Source organism: Numida meleagris, chromosome 1 (genome assembly GCF_002078875.1).
Source record: "Numida meleagris isolate 19003 breed g44 Domestic line chromosome 1, NumMel1.0, whole genome shotgun sequence".
Lineage (NCBI taxonomy): Eukaryota > Metazoa > Chordata > Aves > Galliformes > Numididae > Numida > Numida meleagris.
Genome location: NC_034409.1, coordinates 97,304,302 through 97,321,757, shown reverse-complemented (window position 1 = coordinate 97,321,757; position 17,456 = coordinate 97,304,302). Strand labels below are relative to the sequence as shown.

The 17,456-nt window shown below is 42.2% G+C and overlaps 1 protein-coding gene across 1 annotated transcript; it reads left to right on the top strand.

The window, feature by feature from the left end:
- Nucleotides 17–1,564, top strand: LOC110392582 (maestro heat-like repeat-containing protein family member 2B). Its single transcript, XM_021384840.1, has 5 exons — nt 17–237; nt 440–549; nt 757–909; nt 1,166–1,320; nt 1,476–1,564. Exons 1-5 carry the CDS (start codon nt 180–182, stop codon nt 1,528–1,530), a joined length of 531 nt encoding a protein of 176 aa, XP_021240515.1. The 5' UTR covers nt 17–179; the 3' UTR covers nt 1,531–1,564.

Sequence of the window (17,456 nt, the reverse complement as noted above, 5' to 3'; positions counted from 1 at the left end):
AGCTGTGCATGCAGTGTTGGCTGCCCTGTCACGGCGTGGGGAAGGCACAGGCGCGAGAAGCTAGGGAGAGCTGGGGCCGCCTACAGCCTTTTTGCTGCCTCTCGCCCCTGCAGAGAGGAGATGCCTGCAAGCACTTTGGCTCCTTGGTGGGATTGCTGGCTCCGCTGACGTGTGACCCCATGCCCACGTCCCGCCAGTTGGCCGTCACCTGCCTGAGCTCCCTTCTGAGAATCCAAGGTGAGTAGAGCAGGCGTGCGCCAGCCCTCTGCTCTCCTCCGCGGCACTACCAGGACCCCGCGGGCAGGGCCCTGTTCACAGGAGGTAGAGGCCCCGTGTGCAGCTGCCTTCTTAGCCCCACCCTGTCCTCTGTCTCTCCCCCGTGGCAAGCGGTTCCGTTTCCAGAAGCATGACTTCCCTTTTCTCCCCGTGCTCTTTCTAGCCAAGGAGACCAACGGAGTCATCGAGACGGGAGACATCGGGAGTCTGCGTGAGGGGCTGAATGCCTGCAGCACCGTCTCTCAGCTCCAGTCCTCATCCAAAATCGCGAGGGTAAGTGGACCCAAAAAGGAGTGATGGGATCAGGCTTTGCATGTAAGCAAACACCAAATAGCAGGGTACGGGCGGCAGGAGCATTGTGACGGCCGCCTGAATGACCGGCAAGCTGCTGAACTAAGAATGCCCTTGAGACTGCTTTCTGTTTTGAAGAGCAGCCGCAGAGCAGTGATGGGATCTGTCCCGCTCCTCCTTTCTCTGCAGGTCTTTTGCAGCAGCTTCCCCCTGGAACACGCCGTGGACTTCATGACGGCCATCAAGGAGACCTTCCGGGAAGCCAAAGGAATGCGTGCGCGTGCTGCTGGGAAGTGGATGATCACCTTCCTGCAGATGTACAGAAAGGACATCCACTGGGACGTAAGAGACTTTCTTGCAAGTGCTTTGGACTTTGTCTGTCTGTTGCACTACGCCTTGTGCCGTTTGCCTCTTGTGCTAAAGAAGCGCAGCCTGAGCGCAGAGCCAGGGCTTGGACAGGGGGGTCGGTGTGAAATGTAGGCTTAGGCCTTGGCAGCATGTCAAGGGAGCCGGCATTGCTCATGCGCTGAATGCCCTTGCTCAGGCCCTGCAGAGTCAAAGATGCAGCAAGTCGTTCTTTCTTCCTTTCTTCTTGCAGGTGCCACTGATCCTCTACATCCTGCGCAGCTGCGTGCGCTCCATGCAGCAGAGCATGTTCCTGCCCATCCTGTGCCAGGCGGTGGTCATCCTCACACGCTGTCACGCAGAGCTCGCCATTGACAACTTCTTCCGGCTGCTTGAGCCCACAGACAGGTATGGGCACTACTGCCTCTGCTGTTGCTGCGGTCACACTTGTAGCCTGCCTCCGTCAGAGGGATGCCGGGAGGAAGCAGCTGTTCTTTCTTCCTCTCAAAGTCTGTCTGGGGCAAAAATTACTCAGCCACAACTTGAGACTCTCCTTTTTCCAGTGACACGTGGAGGAAAAGAATAAGAGCATTTTCTCTTCGAGAGGGGAGCCGGTAGAGGAATGCAAAGAACAGGAAAGCCGAGCTAAAAAATTTGTATTATTTATTAAAAATTAAAAATGTAAAATTTTAAAATCTTAAGAAGTGGAAAGAGTATTTTTTTTTTACCAAGTCTTCATTTTAATAGCTGCTGTAGACCGTCTCTTCTCCATACCCGTTACGCCATGCACTGGTCTGCAAGGGGAGCAAACGTCCCACAGCACAGCTTGTGGCTGCGCAGGCGTGGGCATTTCAACAGGACGCCAGAACCCCTGCTGTGGACATGTTGTGTCTCCTGCAGAATATCGTCCAAACACACGGCTTGCCAAAACAGGTTACTTTGTAGTTCACAGTCAGAGAACTACAGTACTACTGGGCTCTTCCTAAGTTTTGACTTAGAGGTGCAGGCCTGTTGTTCTCCGAACTCTTGGAGAATTCCCTTCGGCGTAACCAGGTGGTTTACCATGCGTCCTCTCACTCCTGCTCGCTTCTATTTCCACATTAGACTCTGCTCATTTCATATCTTTTTCTTTATCCAGCCGCTTACTTATTTTTTTGCATCCTCCTTCACGGCGCGTTTCCGTTTCCTTGTATCGGCAGGCAAAGAATTAGCCCTGCAGAGCTCATCTTTCTCCACGTCACATGACGCGTTCTGTTCTTGCCTGCCTCCCTCTCATTTCTCTGTGCCTCCTTCACCTTCGGCCTCCTTTCTCCGAGCAGCAGGTTGAGGCCAGCTGCCTCTCTTAGCAGCACCCTTCCAGATCACCCCTGCCTGACGCTCACGCTCTCTTTCACCCCTCTTATTCTCATCCTTCCTCTTTTGCTTCCCGTGTCCTTGCCCCTGCTGTGTACGTGCCTGCAGGCCGCGCTGGCGGCAGGTGACGGCCACTGCTGAAGGTGCTGACATTTCACCACTGCACATCGCCTCCGCTTCCACAGCAGCCCTGTTAGTTGGTGGTGGTGACATTTCCAAAATCCCGAGCGGACTTTATAGCGACGAGGCAGTGCTGGGTTATGCGAGGAAAGACTGCTGTTGCCCGTTCATGGAAGAACCAGAGGCCCCTGGGCTGGGGAGCTCTGGCCCTTCCCTGTGCTGTCACAGGAGGTGAGCAGCCCCACAGCTGGGAGACCCTGCAAGGGGCTGGGGAAAGGCTCTAGAGGCACCTCTGGCCAACTTTGTCCACCCCAACTGTTGGTTCGTAGTGCACCGGTGTTCAGCTGGTGCTGAGGTGCCGGGGCGGGCCACTGGGCGGGGCAGTGCCGCCGCCATGATGGCACGGGGCAGCGGGCGGGCGCAGGGCCAGCTGGGCGGCGGGCTGGACACGCCTCTAGCTGGTAGGGGCTGGCCTGCAGGAGAGGAGCTCTGCAGAGAAGGGCCTGGCTAAATACCACGACATATTCCTCCTGCAGAGGAGAGAGATACTGAATTCTCTGCTATTATTTCTGGCAAATAAATCAAAAGACATGTGGCTTCGTCTTTTGTTTTTACGTGTGAATGGTGAAAATATCAGCATTTAGGGTAGACATCCTCTTAACCTCCGAACCATTCCAATAAACATCTGTCACGGTATTATCTAAGGGTCTTCGTCTGTGACAAGGGGGACAGGCCCGAAAGAAAAAAAGAAGAGAAAAGAGGAAAAAAAAAATTGTCGGCGGCTAGGGGCCAGCCCCAGGCGGTCCGGCGGCTAAAGCGGCAGGGAAGCTGCGGACCCACACCCTGAGGAAACAAAGGGAAGAGGGGAAAGGCAGGGGACTCGTAGGTGGATCTAACACAAAAACAGTGGCACCAATCTGAGGAGAAACACCTAATTTTACGCAATATATCAAAAATGAGGCTAGCAGAATTGTAACAGAGAGTTTACAAGCTGAAAGTCTTACGCAGTAAACTGCAGGAGGACCACGTGCTTCTCCACCGGGCAGGAAGGAACAGACCCCACATCTCCCAGGCGGCTTCACCCCCCCCCTCCAACGCAAAGACCCCTGGGGAGTGCACCTCCTCCCCTCCCCCTCGGAGAGCCACACACCAAAAAAGGCAGTTTGCAGTAACCAGGGAATTAACTCTTTAACTGCCAGTGCTTTACATGATGTAATGACGTGGAATACCGACAGCAACAACCACAAAACCATGACAAGTCTAGATCCTGTCCCAGGCACTGAACATGACTAGGACAGCCCTGGAGGTTATCCCCTCCTGGAGCTGGGAAGCTGGCACAGGGCTCTGCCCTGCTCCCCAGCACAGGGGGCTCTGGGGGAGCAGCTCTGAGTCATACTGTCAGGTGGGGGAGGGCAGGTCCCCCAAATGCGAAAGCACAAGATCCCACCCCACCTGCAGTCCAGCAATTGTGGCCCCTTGGGCTCTGGTCCTTCAGCTCCTTCCCTTGCTGCTGGCTGCCCAGCCTCTGCCTGTGGGCGGGCACCAGGAGGCCCCTGGGCTGCACTTGCCCATTTTGCCATCTGTTCCAGGTCCAAGAGCACAGTGCCTGTAGGCCCCAGCTGGGGCTGTGGGCTTTAGATACAGAGGGTGAAGGTTAAGGGCAGGGCTGCAGGTGAGGTCCGTCCTTTCACACTGTGCTAGGTGCTCCCTTGGGGCTCAGGACTTGCACTGCTCTTTCTTGTAGTCTCGGAGCCTCTCTGCACCTTGTTTTGCTTCTTGCAAAACCTTGAAGCATGATCACCGCAGCTTTGCTCCATCCTGCAGGCACCATCACCCTCCTGGTCCCCCAGGGGTCCTACCAGCAGCAAATCTGATTCTCCTACAGTTACTTTGGTCTTTTTTGTAGTAATGGAGAATGTCACAAGGAACAGTAAATTCACTCTGGAACTAAAGAGTGTCTGGAAGTTTTACGGCATTGATTGGAAGATTGTTTTGTGGTAGTCAATAGTACTCACATATATATCAAGCCTGACAGCTATTGTGCCTTTCACTGCTTGACAGGGCCCCACAAAACCTACCTTGAAGCCTGCGGAGTTCTAATTTCTCAAGGTAGAAGAAATTGCATTTGGAAGGAACACATAAGGGACTTCCAAACTCAAGGAAATGGCACAGGTCAGGCAGCTAAGAAATAAAACAAGAAAGGACAGAGATAAATAAAAAGCTGTTGGCAGTGCTTTTGCTACAGTGCTTCGTTATCAGTTTCCAAGAAAGAAGTATTTTTGTGCAGCAGGTCAGAGTTGAAGGAGGTAGAGAATGTAGGTTCCTCTGACGTTTCTCCCAAGAGTATGCATGTGTCATCTCGATTTAAAACTGACATCATTTGGGGAGATTAACTTGTAAGTTACACAGTGCTCCATACTAATCAAAATATGAGAAGAAAATTAACACAAAGTCTTTTGCTCTTCTCAAGGGAGACATTTTTTAGTGTTGTTTCCAGTTGATTTAGCTTTTAAATGAGGAAGGTTATAATTGGTAATTAAGCTAGCTACATTTTGGGCATACAAATGAAGATGAAAAGTAGAGTTGCAGCTTCTGAGGGGAAAATGAGAGTAAGCATATGGGAAGCAAATGAGGCTAATATGACAAAATTCACAGCTTCATTAACATCAAGTATGCAAGTCAGGGAGCCTCCTCTTGATGTTAACACTACACTTGCTGAACTTGATAATCACAGGACAAGCTCTGTAGCAAGCCCAAAATAAAATAAAAAGGCAGCTACTAGATGAGAAATAGCCTAAAAATAAAATAATGACAACCCTCACTCATAATCCGAAATGTGAAGCTGAGCCAGAGTCACACTACCAACACACAGAATATCTGGAGTTCTCCAAATGACGCCTGAATCATGGCTGTGTCTTCTGCAGTTGCAAAACAGTTGTGGATATCATTATTCCTTTTGCTTTGTACAATAAAACATTTTAATTTTTCAGCTTTGGTCAAATTTCTTGTATTATTGCATTGACTGAGAGGCCAGGTGATTTGCAGTAAGAAACAGGAAGTTGCAATATATCCATATGACAGAGCATATAGAAAACAGAAAGATAACTGAATAGTTTGAAAACTGCTGAAAACTGATAGGAGAAGTTGCTTCCTGATAGTGGAGTGTGATCTTTACTTTCTTCCAATTGTACTTTCTTAGTCCTTCTAACTATGTTCTTCCTATTTTTGGCTTTTCCTATCTTTAACCAGGCACTCTTATCTAGTCTTGGCATTTATGTCTCTTGCATGTTTCTCCCAATGTGAACTGCTTTCTGGATCTACGTTCAAAAACCCATAGCAGTTCAGAAGGAAAACACAAAATCTTGTTCTCTCTACACTAGGTAATATTTTGCTACTAGCTATGAAACAGATTTCTAAACACTAAAGATCTAAAAATTGCCAAGTCAACAATCTTTATCTGCTCTTTTTTTAATGGCCTGTTCAAAAATGTACCCTAGATGATTGTATTATATCAGGAATGCTAGCGAATGCACAGACTAGATTTCTTAAAAAGTTCTAACCAGAAATATTAAAGTCTGTAGGAGCATCTTGCAGATTTGTGAAATGTTGCGTCTGGCTCCTCCATGTCGTGTGAATATAAACAACATTTATGTAAACCTGCACTGAAAACCAGGAGAAGTTTCATTCAGATTTTGTTCACAGTCCTCAAGATTTCATGAACCCAGTTGCTACCTTTCCCTTCAAAGACAGAGTAGAAGTGCTATTTGACACACCTGTTTGCTTCTTTGCTTTGCCAAGAAACATCCTAAGGAATGAATTTAAAACTATTTCTCACACTAAGACATTCCATGTGGTCAGCACATGTCATCCCACATGTTTTTCTTTTCTCCCAGTAAAGCTATGCTTTTAGAGTTGGTGTTTGTTTGTTTGTTTGCTGTATGGGCAGGTGGGAAAAAGAGAAACAAAGCGGGGTGGCAGCTATAGTAAGTCAAAAGAAGAGATAATGGAAACATCTCACCACTAGAAACATTTCTGTCAAGTTTTTTTTGCAGCCCATGGCCTTGGCTGGCACAATATTGACTTGTATATAGAAGATTTTGCATCACTCTGATGTAAAGGGCATCCTTGTGAGTTGTAGAAAAATATAACAATTCAATAACTAAACTGCAAAAAAGATGTGTCTGATCACTTTATGTTTCAAATTGCATGCTGAATTGGGAGGCCACGTACTGTTTTACCAAAAAAGAGCCTAACTACTTCACTGCACGCTATCTAGTATACAGCTTGCTCAAGTAGGTCAGCACCACAGTGCTATTACTGCAGCACATCTATCCTTTCAGTTGCTCTAGGCCATAGTATAAGGCTTTGTTTGCTGAAATACAACTTTATAGACGATATGTATCTACAGGTAGCAATCTCCCAAAGCATTTACATTTACATTTAAGGCTTCTGATAAGCACGACAACGCATTTGCAGACTTTAACTCTTTTCTGAATGTTATAATGTTTATCATATTAACATGGAGAATTGTTATGCCTTTGATTCTTACATCTGAAATGGTTTGCCTCTGAAGCTGTTGCATGGAAGAAGGAAGAATCACTCAAACAATATGAAAAACAAGCAATGATTGGAATGATGGTATAAATATCTTCATTGGGTTGGGTATGTGTATGAGTCACTGATAACAACGTGCAATGACTGAAATGCATGAGATATATCAAAATTGGACTGCTGGTTTTATTTTTTTAGTCCTATCAATTATGTGCTGAAGTGCCTGAATGCAATAGCCTTACTTAACTGATTGTTAATGGAGAAGTCACAAGTTTTGTATTCGTGACATTGACTGTTATTAGGACATCATGCATTTTTCAAATACGTTATAACAAATATCTTTCTACTAAATGGACTTTTTTGGCTGTATATGTGTATATGCGAACAGGCTGCCTTTGCTTGTAGATCAAACAAATGGAGCAACAGAGGATGCTGAGGACATCTAGGCTGAAGAGGATGTTGAACTAATTGTTACTACAGGCATTTCCTTACAGAGATAGCTGTATATGCAGATACTTTTTTTTAAAATTAATTCTCTGCCCATTTTAGCATGCTATATATTATTTCAACATGTTTCTAGACTATATCTAAGATAAATACATTTTGGGAATAAGGATCATTTTTACAGGAATTCTGAAATAGAAAGTTAATGACAGTGTAGTTCAGAGAATAAGAATTAGAATGATAGTTGGTCTAAAACAAAACAATAATAATTAAATCTGACTATTATGTTATAAGGAAAAACAGGGAGCTGTATGTTCAGGAAGGACCTGGGTGCTCATGCTCCTCCTTCCCTAACAATTGGCGAGACTGCAGTTGGAAAAACACTACAGTCAGCTGGCTGCTCCCAGGCTACGGAGCCTAAAACAGAAAGTCCCACCCTAGCATCCATGTAGTCACACTAGTTTTATTTGAGGAGCTTTGTTGCCAGTGAGTTGGAAAACATGAAATAGCCAGCCTGTGCCACAACAGTAATTTGATCAGAGTAAGAAGAGGACTTGGATCAAAGTTTTTCTCAACATGAAAATGTTTTAACATTGTTTAACAACAAATGCTCCTAATTTCTCTAAAATACCTTTCTTCAACTGATGCATATATAATGATAAAGCTCAGCTATATAAAACAGATCTTTGATGACTGCCAATACATACATATAGTACCGTTTTTATGTATATGTTTGTTACTTATCACATAATACACAATGTTGAATAAAACATTATATAAATATAAATGTTGCTAAATTAAAATGGTACACTGGACAGTCACTTATTTTGCTAACATGGTTTTTGGAACAGAGCAATGAAAAATAGGTATTGCTGACATTCATTTTGTAGGTTGCTTGCTGTTTATTTTTCTCTACAATTTGTTAATGTTATAAGAAAGGTACTACACAAGCAACATTCAAACACTGTTAAAGTCATGCAGATTCTGTAGTTTAGGTCTTTTGCTGGGGTTCCACGTAGGAATCAGAGAAATTATAAGGATTTCTGATACACTGAATCAACTCAACAATATCCTGAAGCTAAAATTGGGTATTTTAGACTAGAACTAATTTGTATTTTTAAGGGTGATGATGATTAACTACTCGCCTCTTTACTAAGTCATACTCCTCTATAATAATGGAAAAATGATTTTCTTAATAACAATTGGTGATCATGCTAATGCCCACATATCTAGCAAGTAAACAATCCATGTGTTCAAGAAAAGAATTTCTGGATTTCACTCCCCACTCTGGGTTATGCATGAGGTCAGGCTAGACTGCTGCAATCACCTTGCTGTCACAAACAATGGGAATGACCTATGGCTGATATTTGCCCAGTGACCTGTGTATTGTTCTTTACAGTCTAGATAGCCTGTGCTTTAGTGCATTATCTTCCAAAATTATTTGGTATGCAAGAATATTGAGCCTGTTAAGTGGTCAGGTAGACATCTGGTATTAGCTTTTTTTCTAAAACTTTTTTTAATTTTTTTCTCCCACTTCCCCCAGAAAAGTGAATTATGTGATCTGGAAAGCTATCAACTCTAACAGCTTCAGTAGCCCCAAGTACAATATTTAATATAATTTACAAAATTGGGTATATGGTAATTGTCAGCGATAGCATGTGAGTACTGCTATAGAATACAAGAGTAAATAAGACAATTTAGCATCAGCTAAGATATGCAAAATTTATAGTATCCAGAAATATCAGAGTAGCAATACACATGTAAGTCCGGGCTTCCCATAGGTACAAGATTAGAAGCAATAGATGGAAAACCAAGTAATAAATAAACTTGTAGCTAATCCAGCATGAAGCAATTTCCCATAAGGCAAATCTCAATAATGAGATTAAAATAGTGTCTGATTACCTTATGTTAATATTTTTTTTTTATCATTAAGATAATATAAGGACAAGTACACAAAGTTTTCCTCTGTCTTTAAACCTACAGTCCATGCAGAGGTTCTCAAGTGCCGATACTTGTCTTTTCTGATGTGTTATCTCTGATCTTAGATAAATTAGATGAGATTTCTGTCCCAGTGGGTAACTTTCTTACTAGTGCTTTACTAAAATTAAATTTTTTACTTTACTGAATATTACAGCCTGTACTTCACTTTTGATCTACTTTTTGTCTTCCACATTTTGTTATTTTTGCTAATTTCACATAGTTATCATTTGCTTACATTTCATGGTACTAAGGAACTTGAATTTGTCGTGTCACATCTGCATCTTGCATCTGCTGAATTTCATTATATTACATGACTGTTAAAAGCCTTTTCATCTATTACCATGATAGCCAGATCTCTTCAGGGAATGTTTCCAGAGCACATATGATTTCCTGGTTAATTTCTAGAGACCAACAGCTCAGAATGCTTCACTGTATATTTGTGAATAGCTGTGGTTGCTCAAAGAATGCATCTGTCTATACATATTCCATAACTATCATTAATTATTTTCAGATTTTTCTCCAATTTCTGTCATATTTGGCAGATGAACAGAAATCTCAATTTTTTTTTTCTTGTAAATTTAATGAAGACAGGAATTTATGATAGAAAGATGTTAACACCTCTATGCAGGAAGACTGGAATGTGAGATTATTAAATATTTATAAAGTACTAGAGATGTATGAGGACAGAGGTGTTTTGAATTTCTCAACCCTAAGACAATCTTCAACATTACTTATTCCTTCCTACACACCAGAGAATTTATTCAGTAGGTAAAAGTTTATAGATTTCATTAATAGAAATGCTCACTGAACTCTATAATAATTCTGTTTTCTAGCTATTTCTGTTGGAATGAAGTCTGGCATGCAATTTGACAGTTAAGATGGCGTTAGCAATCCACTTTTGGGCCAGTTATAGAAGCAAGCACTTGAATGGGCGACACATCATCATAATGTGTATAATGCAGGAAATCATATAATGGCTTAGGTAGGAGGGGATCTTACAGATCATCCAGTTCCAACCCCCTGCTATGGGCAGGGCTGCCATCCACTAGATCGGGAAAATTCATTTATTTTCACAAATCTGTCTGTGATATGAGAAGACAAGAAGAGATTTTTATCTGTGCTGAGGCTTTTCTTATCTCCTAAAGTGTTGCCAGAACTGTTCAGAAAGTACAAATATCACTACAGTCTAAATTATTAAACTGGATGTTTCAGGAATTCCTAACAGAAGGATCTTGTTATCTTCTGTTATTTGGCTTGCACTTCTTCAGATATACCTGTTTTGAGTACATCAAATACTCACCAAATAAACACTTTCAACAAATAAAACTTTATTCAACAAAGCCTAAGGTGTATGTTGAAAGAAATATTTAGCAGCCTTCACCTCAAAAAGGTTGCATCCATATTATATCCTCAAAATGACAAGGAGAGTAATATGTGCCTTGCTGCTTCTGAATCAAAGATTAATTTGTTTAGCAGGGCAAGACTGTGTAACACAGGCATTCTACATGTGGATCACACAGCTGTTTGAGGAAGTACACTTATCAACCTCTTCTGTTTTGAAGCATTCTACAGAGCAAAACCACAGAGAGCTGGGAACTCAACATTGCTGGCATCAGTAGTCTCTTCCCCAAGGCTATGATGGTCACAGTGATGAGCAGGCCAGCAAGTCTCTTCCCACATGACTGTCAAACATTGCTCTTGGAGTTTCAAGGGGAAGAGTGACCACTAAGCTTCCTGTCCATACCACAGATTCCCTTCTTACAGTAGAGCCCTTCATTCAGTATAATGGAAGTGATGATCAAGCTCTGCCTCATTTATATCATTATGATAGGAGCCTAATTTTAACATCTCAGTAGCAAGAGAAACACAGTCATCCCCAGAAAATTATTCAGAATAAACCAGGTTTCCATAGCTGTAGTTTAAAAATATTTTTAAAAATCAGAATGGCTTTTCTAAGTATTAAGATATTTTAGGGTTAAAAAAGAAACAGACATAATGCTCATTAAATGGAACCAGCAGGCATCTGATTTGAAATGGGATTAGTTCCCCCATCCTGCTGTGCTGTTTTCATGTACATGGATGGATTAACAAAACAGGTTGGGTTTGGGCTTTTTTTTTCCCCGTCATTTCTGTTCAGGACTATCAGTCACTACTTTTTCCTGACTTTGCTGACTAAAACTTTTAATGAGTCTATCAGTAGAAACTAGGCCACTGTCAGCAATGAGCTTAATACTGTCTGACGCTTTTTAGAGATTAAGGCTCAGCCTGTACATGCAGTGATGCATCATTTTAATTTTAATTAACTAAAAAGACACGAGTAAACACAATTTTTACTTCTCACTGAGTTTAATAGAGGGAACATGTGTACTGGCAGCAGCATGGAGCACTGTCTGCATTTAACAGAGGCTGGTAAATTGAATCAATGAGATAGTCAGAAATCCAGGATGTTCAGGAATGGGGTTAGGAAAGCCAATGACCACCTGAGGTCACTGGAGGTGAATCTAGTGACGAATGTGAAAGGCAACAAGAAGAGCTTCTACAGGTACATCAGCAGCAAAAGGAACACCAGGGAAACTGTGGGACCTCCACTTAAAAGGGCAGAGTGACGGGGACCTGGTGACAAAGAACACAGAAAAGACCACAATACATAGTGCTTTTGAATACCAGTAAATGCTGCAGACCCATGAGACTAAGAAGAAAGATGAGAGCAAGAAGTACTTAACCCTCAGTGAAGGAGAAGCAGCACATTAGGAAGTATGTAAACAACTTGGACATACCCAAGTCTGTGCAACCTGATGCAATGCTCCCATGACAGCTGAGAAATCTGTCCAGTGGCAAGGCCACTGCCAATCATCTTTGAAAGGTTGTGGCAATCAGGAGAAATCTCTGACTGGAAGAAAGCAAATGTCATCCCTATCTTCAAGAAGGGCTAGAAGGAACATCCAGAGAACTACAGGCTGGTCAGCCTCATCTCAGTTTCTGGGAAGGTGATGGGACAAATAGTCCTGGAAGGGATTTCCAAATATCTGAAGGACAAGATGACTGGCAACAGCCAGGATTTATGAAGGGGGAATCATGCCTTGCCAACCTGAGAGTCTTCTGCAATGAAATAACAAGTTCAGTGGCTAAGGGAAAAGCAGTGGATGTTCATCTTGACTTGTTCAACAGACTTTCAGCACTGTCTCGTACTTAGAGAAAAACTGATGAAATATAGACTAGTTAAAAGGATTGTGAGGAGCCTGACCACCCTCTGGTGAAGAACCTTTTCCTAACTCCCAACCTGACCCTCCCCTGACACAGGTCCATGCCCTTCTCTCCGGTCCTGTCACTGTCACCAGGGAGCAGAACTCAGCGCTGCCCCTTCGCCCCCCTTGTGAGGAGCTGTAGGCTGCCATGAGGCCTCCTTCCAGCTTCCTCTGCTTTGGGCTGAACAAACCAAGGGATCTCAGCTGCTCCTCATACATCTCACACATTCTCATGCTTTTTCTCTTCTAGACCCTTCACCATATTTGTTGCCCTCAAACACCATCTTTGTTTCACTGAAATATACAGTAAAACTTTTTTTACTGTATGGGTGGTTGAACAGTGGCACAGGTTGCTCATACTATGGAGCCTCCATCTTTGGAGATGTTCAAAAGTTGACTGGATACAGCCTTGGGCAACCTGCTCTGGCTTACCCTGCTCTGAGCAAGGTCTTGGATCACATAATCGCCAGCAATGCCTTTCTGTCTCAGCTGGTCTGTGATTGCATGTGTGGTTAGAAACGTTGCTGAATGTTTCAAGCACAGCGTACTTCAATCCAAAACGCTACATCTTTTGATGGGGTTTTTCTGCCCATTTTCCATCTTCTCCTATGTTTAGGCATCTGAAGTGAATTAAGAGCGGTCTTTCCTAACATGGTGTTATGGCACTAACTCTTCTTCCTGTATAAGTAGATTCTGGGTGTATAATTAGTACAAACACCCAGGCATATCGGGAAGAAGGCAGGGCTAAGCAAATAACCTGGCCACAGGGATGCTACATGTTTGTTGTACTTCATACATTGCACAGGCAGCTGATTTTTCCCATTCTTGTTGCTGAGTACTGTTTTTTTGGTTTGGGTTTGTTTGTTTGTTTTTGCCTACAGAACTTAAATTCTCATTAATAAAAGGGGGAAGGAGCCACTTAATAGATCAGCCCTACCAATATTCTGTCAAGGAGCAGTTTCAACATTAGAAAGATATGGGAGGACGGTAGCATGAAGATGTCATTTTTCTTGTGTTTGTTGCTACAGGAGACTGAAGTATGAAGCATAGCCTATTTTTCATTCTGATAGCAAAGCTAATGAAATCAGTTCTTTAAGCAAGTACAGAAGATTTGCTAAGGTATTGAAATACCTATATAATTCAGAAGTAGTACCTTAATCTTGTCCAGCAGATAGGCAAAATACGTAGCTATCTTATTGTATTCTTTTCAAGCTGGTATTTCAACTTGTGGAAAGCTATTAAATGCTACTAATGTTCTATAATGCTGTGGGTAGGAAGTTATCTCTGCTGTGAAGTCAGACCTCTCTTGCTACTCAGTTTTGCTCTCACATTTGGGAAGCCAGTGGATCTCTGGCACTTCCCCAAATTTCTCGGATAATATTATATATACTTGTTAGCCAAAACTGTAATGAAAGTTTTACTTGAGCAACATGAGACTGCAAGCTACTTAAGACAATTTTTAGCAGATCACAGTCTGGCAACCACAAGGCTTTGGTAACAACTGTGTAAGTATTTGTAATAAAAAGAGAGTTTATAGGTTTTCACATATACAAGGAATGGAACAACTGGATAACTAGTACTGGTGAAGAGAATGGAAGGTACAAAGCACGATGACTATATTTTACATATTCAACTCTGGGAAACAACTCTGTTCAACAGTGCAGAATTAAGTCTTGGCTGAGTAGCAGCATGAACTAATTCCTTTAACGTTTGTGAGGAACTTCCAACAAAGGAAGAGGCATTTTGTAAAAAGGCCAAAGGTGATCGTGTGAGAAATACTCTAATGAGACAGTGAAGACTAGTATTACTGACAAACAGTACAAGAGGGCTGATGCTCAATGAGACAATAAAGCTGATTCAGCATAGAGTCAATTGATCAGAAACTTTGAAGAGGACAAAGAATTTCCCTTTGATGCTGATGAATTGAAAAGCCAGAGAGAGACAGAGACATTATGTCAACAAAGAAGATAATCCTCACAATGCAATTTTGAATGAACTTTAGAAGAACACAGTGAAAGGCGCAGGAATTAGAGAACTAAGTTGTTAATAGCTGAGGTGTGAAGTGACAGGCAGCTGAGACACTCATCAAGGCTGAATCGTCTAGTTGATATGTAGGAATAAGTTAGATAATAAAGAGGCAATCTTCCTGTATTCAAATTAAAGGCCTAAATGACTGGAAAAAAATATTATCTGAATGTACTGTACCTGTGTTAGCTGTGGTAATTGTCCTCAAGGAGGTGCCAAAAAGGTATGGATTTGGATCAGATTAGAAAAGTCAGATCAGCAATGGAAACGGAGAACTATGTGTCACTAGAAAAAGATACAAGTTAGTGCCAAGTTCACGCATAAGAGAACTAGAGATAGTGCTTGCAGCCGTGATTAATTTGGGGGATGTACGACAAATTGTGATTAAAAGCTGACTGACAAGAATCAGCTGCTTTAAGAGAAATAGCCAAGAATTAGAAGGAAAAACCAGACAAAGGGAAAAAATAAAGCCTACCTGAAGACTTTGTTTTAGAAACTGACAAATGATGTTGAGAAGTCAATGAAGATTAAGAAGTGCTGGGATTTGGGTAGGAGAAAGGTGTAGACTGTGAGAGTACTTCCAGTGACTGGGAGAAATCCAGAAATGTGTAAATTGCTGGATGATCAAAGAGGAAACCAAGGCCATGCCAGAAACAGGACTGTGGCAGTAAAAAACACATTCAGCTAAGCTGAAAAGAAGTGTGGAAAGCTCTGGCTGATCACTAAATGGGCAAGAGGAACTGTCAAGGATAATCTATGGATGAAAAAGCAACACGTAAACAACACTTAGAAACGAAGCGCTATGTCAACATAATAATTAATCTCTGAGATCTTATTAGGATTAGGAAATCACATGTGTTCTTACAAACAGAGAATCAGGATAAACGAGTTACGAGAAAATCTTTCCAGAACGTGACGGTAAAGAAGTCATTTCTCTCCTCTGTCTGCCATTCATGGCTTGTTTGAACAGCCACACACCAATTTATCAAGTCTCTGATCCACTCCAATCAACAATCTGCTACAAGCCTTTGCTTACAACACACATTCTATTGTTGCTCCACCCTTGTGTGCTATGACTGAGGAATAATTTCAGGTTGGCTCAGCTTCCTCCATTGTGTGGCCTATTTAATGTACACAATAGTAGATTTCTTTTTCTTTTTCTAACCTCAGACAATGCAGAACATGTTTTTCCATGATTAATTTTTCACACTAGTTGGATATTCAATTTCAGGAGCAATTGTCAAGCCAAAAAAAAAAATAACGATGGTTCTCTGGCTGTTTTACTGAGGTGACAGCTGTGAATTGGATTACTGGTGTTGTAGATACCTTCTAAAACTTTCCTCAGTGGTGTCTCTTCAAGTTTAGTGTTGAGTTTACCTACTGTCCCGAACAAGCCTACATCTTCTACTATCACTGTTTAGTGAACAAAACTAAGTTTTGAAAGGGGAAGATCTCAGTTTAATGAAGGCATATAAATCAGTGGGTAGAAGAACGCATAAGAGATAAAGACTAGTGGTGTGACACTACCCGGAAACAGCTTCATGCTGTAGAATGACACAGACCCTCCATGGAGCGATCAGTGGAGAAATTTCCTAGATTTGTATGGCAGAATGGGAAAGACATTTAGGAAAGGAACTGAAAGAAAATGGTAATAAGGAAAAAAAAAAAAAAAAAAACAGAAAAAAAACCAAGAGGCTAGAGAAGAAAGACTTAGGCTGTCATTATCCATGTATTCATGCAGTTGTTCTAATTAATCACTACTGCTGCATTCTACTCTTCCTGCTATCTTAACACAACTTCTGCTGTGCCAAAATGAATGTCTGGGCAATCACGCAGTGAACTGGACAGAAATCTGGTTGATGATGGTTACTTTTCAGCACATAACTCAAGTTAAAATAACAGGAATAAAATGGATAGAAGCTGGGAACACTTAAGCTGGCACTGTCGCCAAAAGGATCAGGGAATCGTAGCCCAAAGGGCAGACATAGCAATGAGACTGGATAAATGTGCAGGTCTGGGACTGAGTGCTAAGACTGGTGATGCTACGTCTAGTTTGATGCAGGAATCACATCACCACTCCAAAAAGCCTTCCACCAAATACAGCCATAACGTAGCTGAAGATACAGTCATTTCAATGAACTGATCAATAAAAGAAGTTTTCTTTGTTTTTGTTTTTTTCCTCAATCACCCCAGTTCACCTTGGAGTAGCCATAAGATCATCGGATCCAAACAGAAGGAAATGGCCAGATGAAGGAGCTGCCTCTTTGCAGTCAGATTTTTGCGCTACATGCTAAGAGGGCTAAAACTAGTCAATAAAGGTTTAAAATAATATATGACAGAAAAGGTCAAACTTTGAGTGAAGTTGAAAGAGGACTGAAAGAATAGGAGGAGACAACAGTTCACAAAACAGAAGAGTCAAGATAGGGAGTACAGCAAGATATTTATACATGTATATATTCAGTCTTCTGGGCTAGAAGCTAAAATAAACTAGGAAGGGCTGCAGAATGCTGAAACAACAGATCTGAAACAAATGAACAAACAAAAAAAGCTCGTTAAAAAAAAACTCACAAGACAAAAAAAAAAAAAACAGAAGAGTGGAGAAAATATACCTATATTTATTAGATGTTGACAGAAAACTGCCTGAAGAACATTAAGACCCACAGGAGTGCCTGGAAAACCCCAGACACCTGACACGCAGAGGAAAAAAGAATTCCCCCAACCCACGGGAGAGCAGAAAAGAAAGAGAATGAGATCAGGTTGATTTGGGAATGTTACTTTTTAGATATTTACACGGGGGCAGACCTCAACTATATTATGAATTTTAAC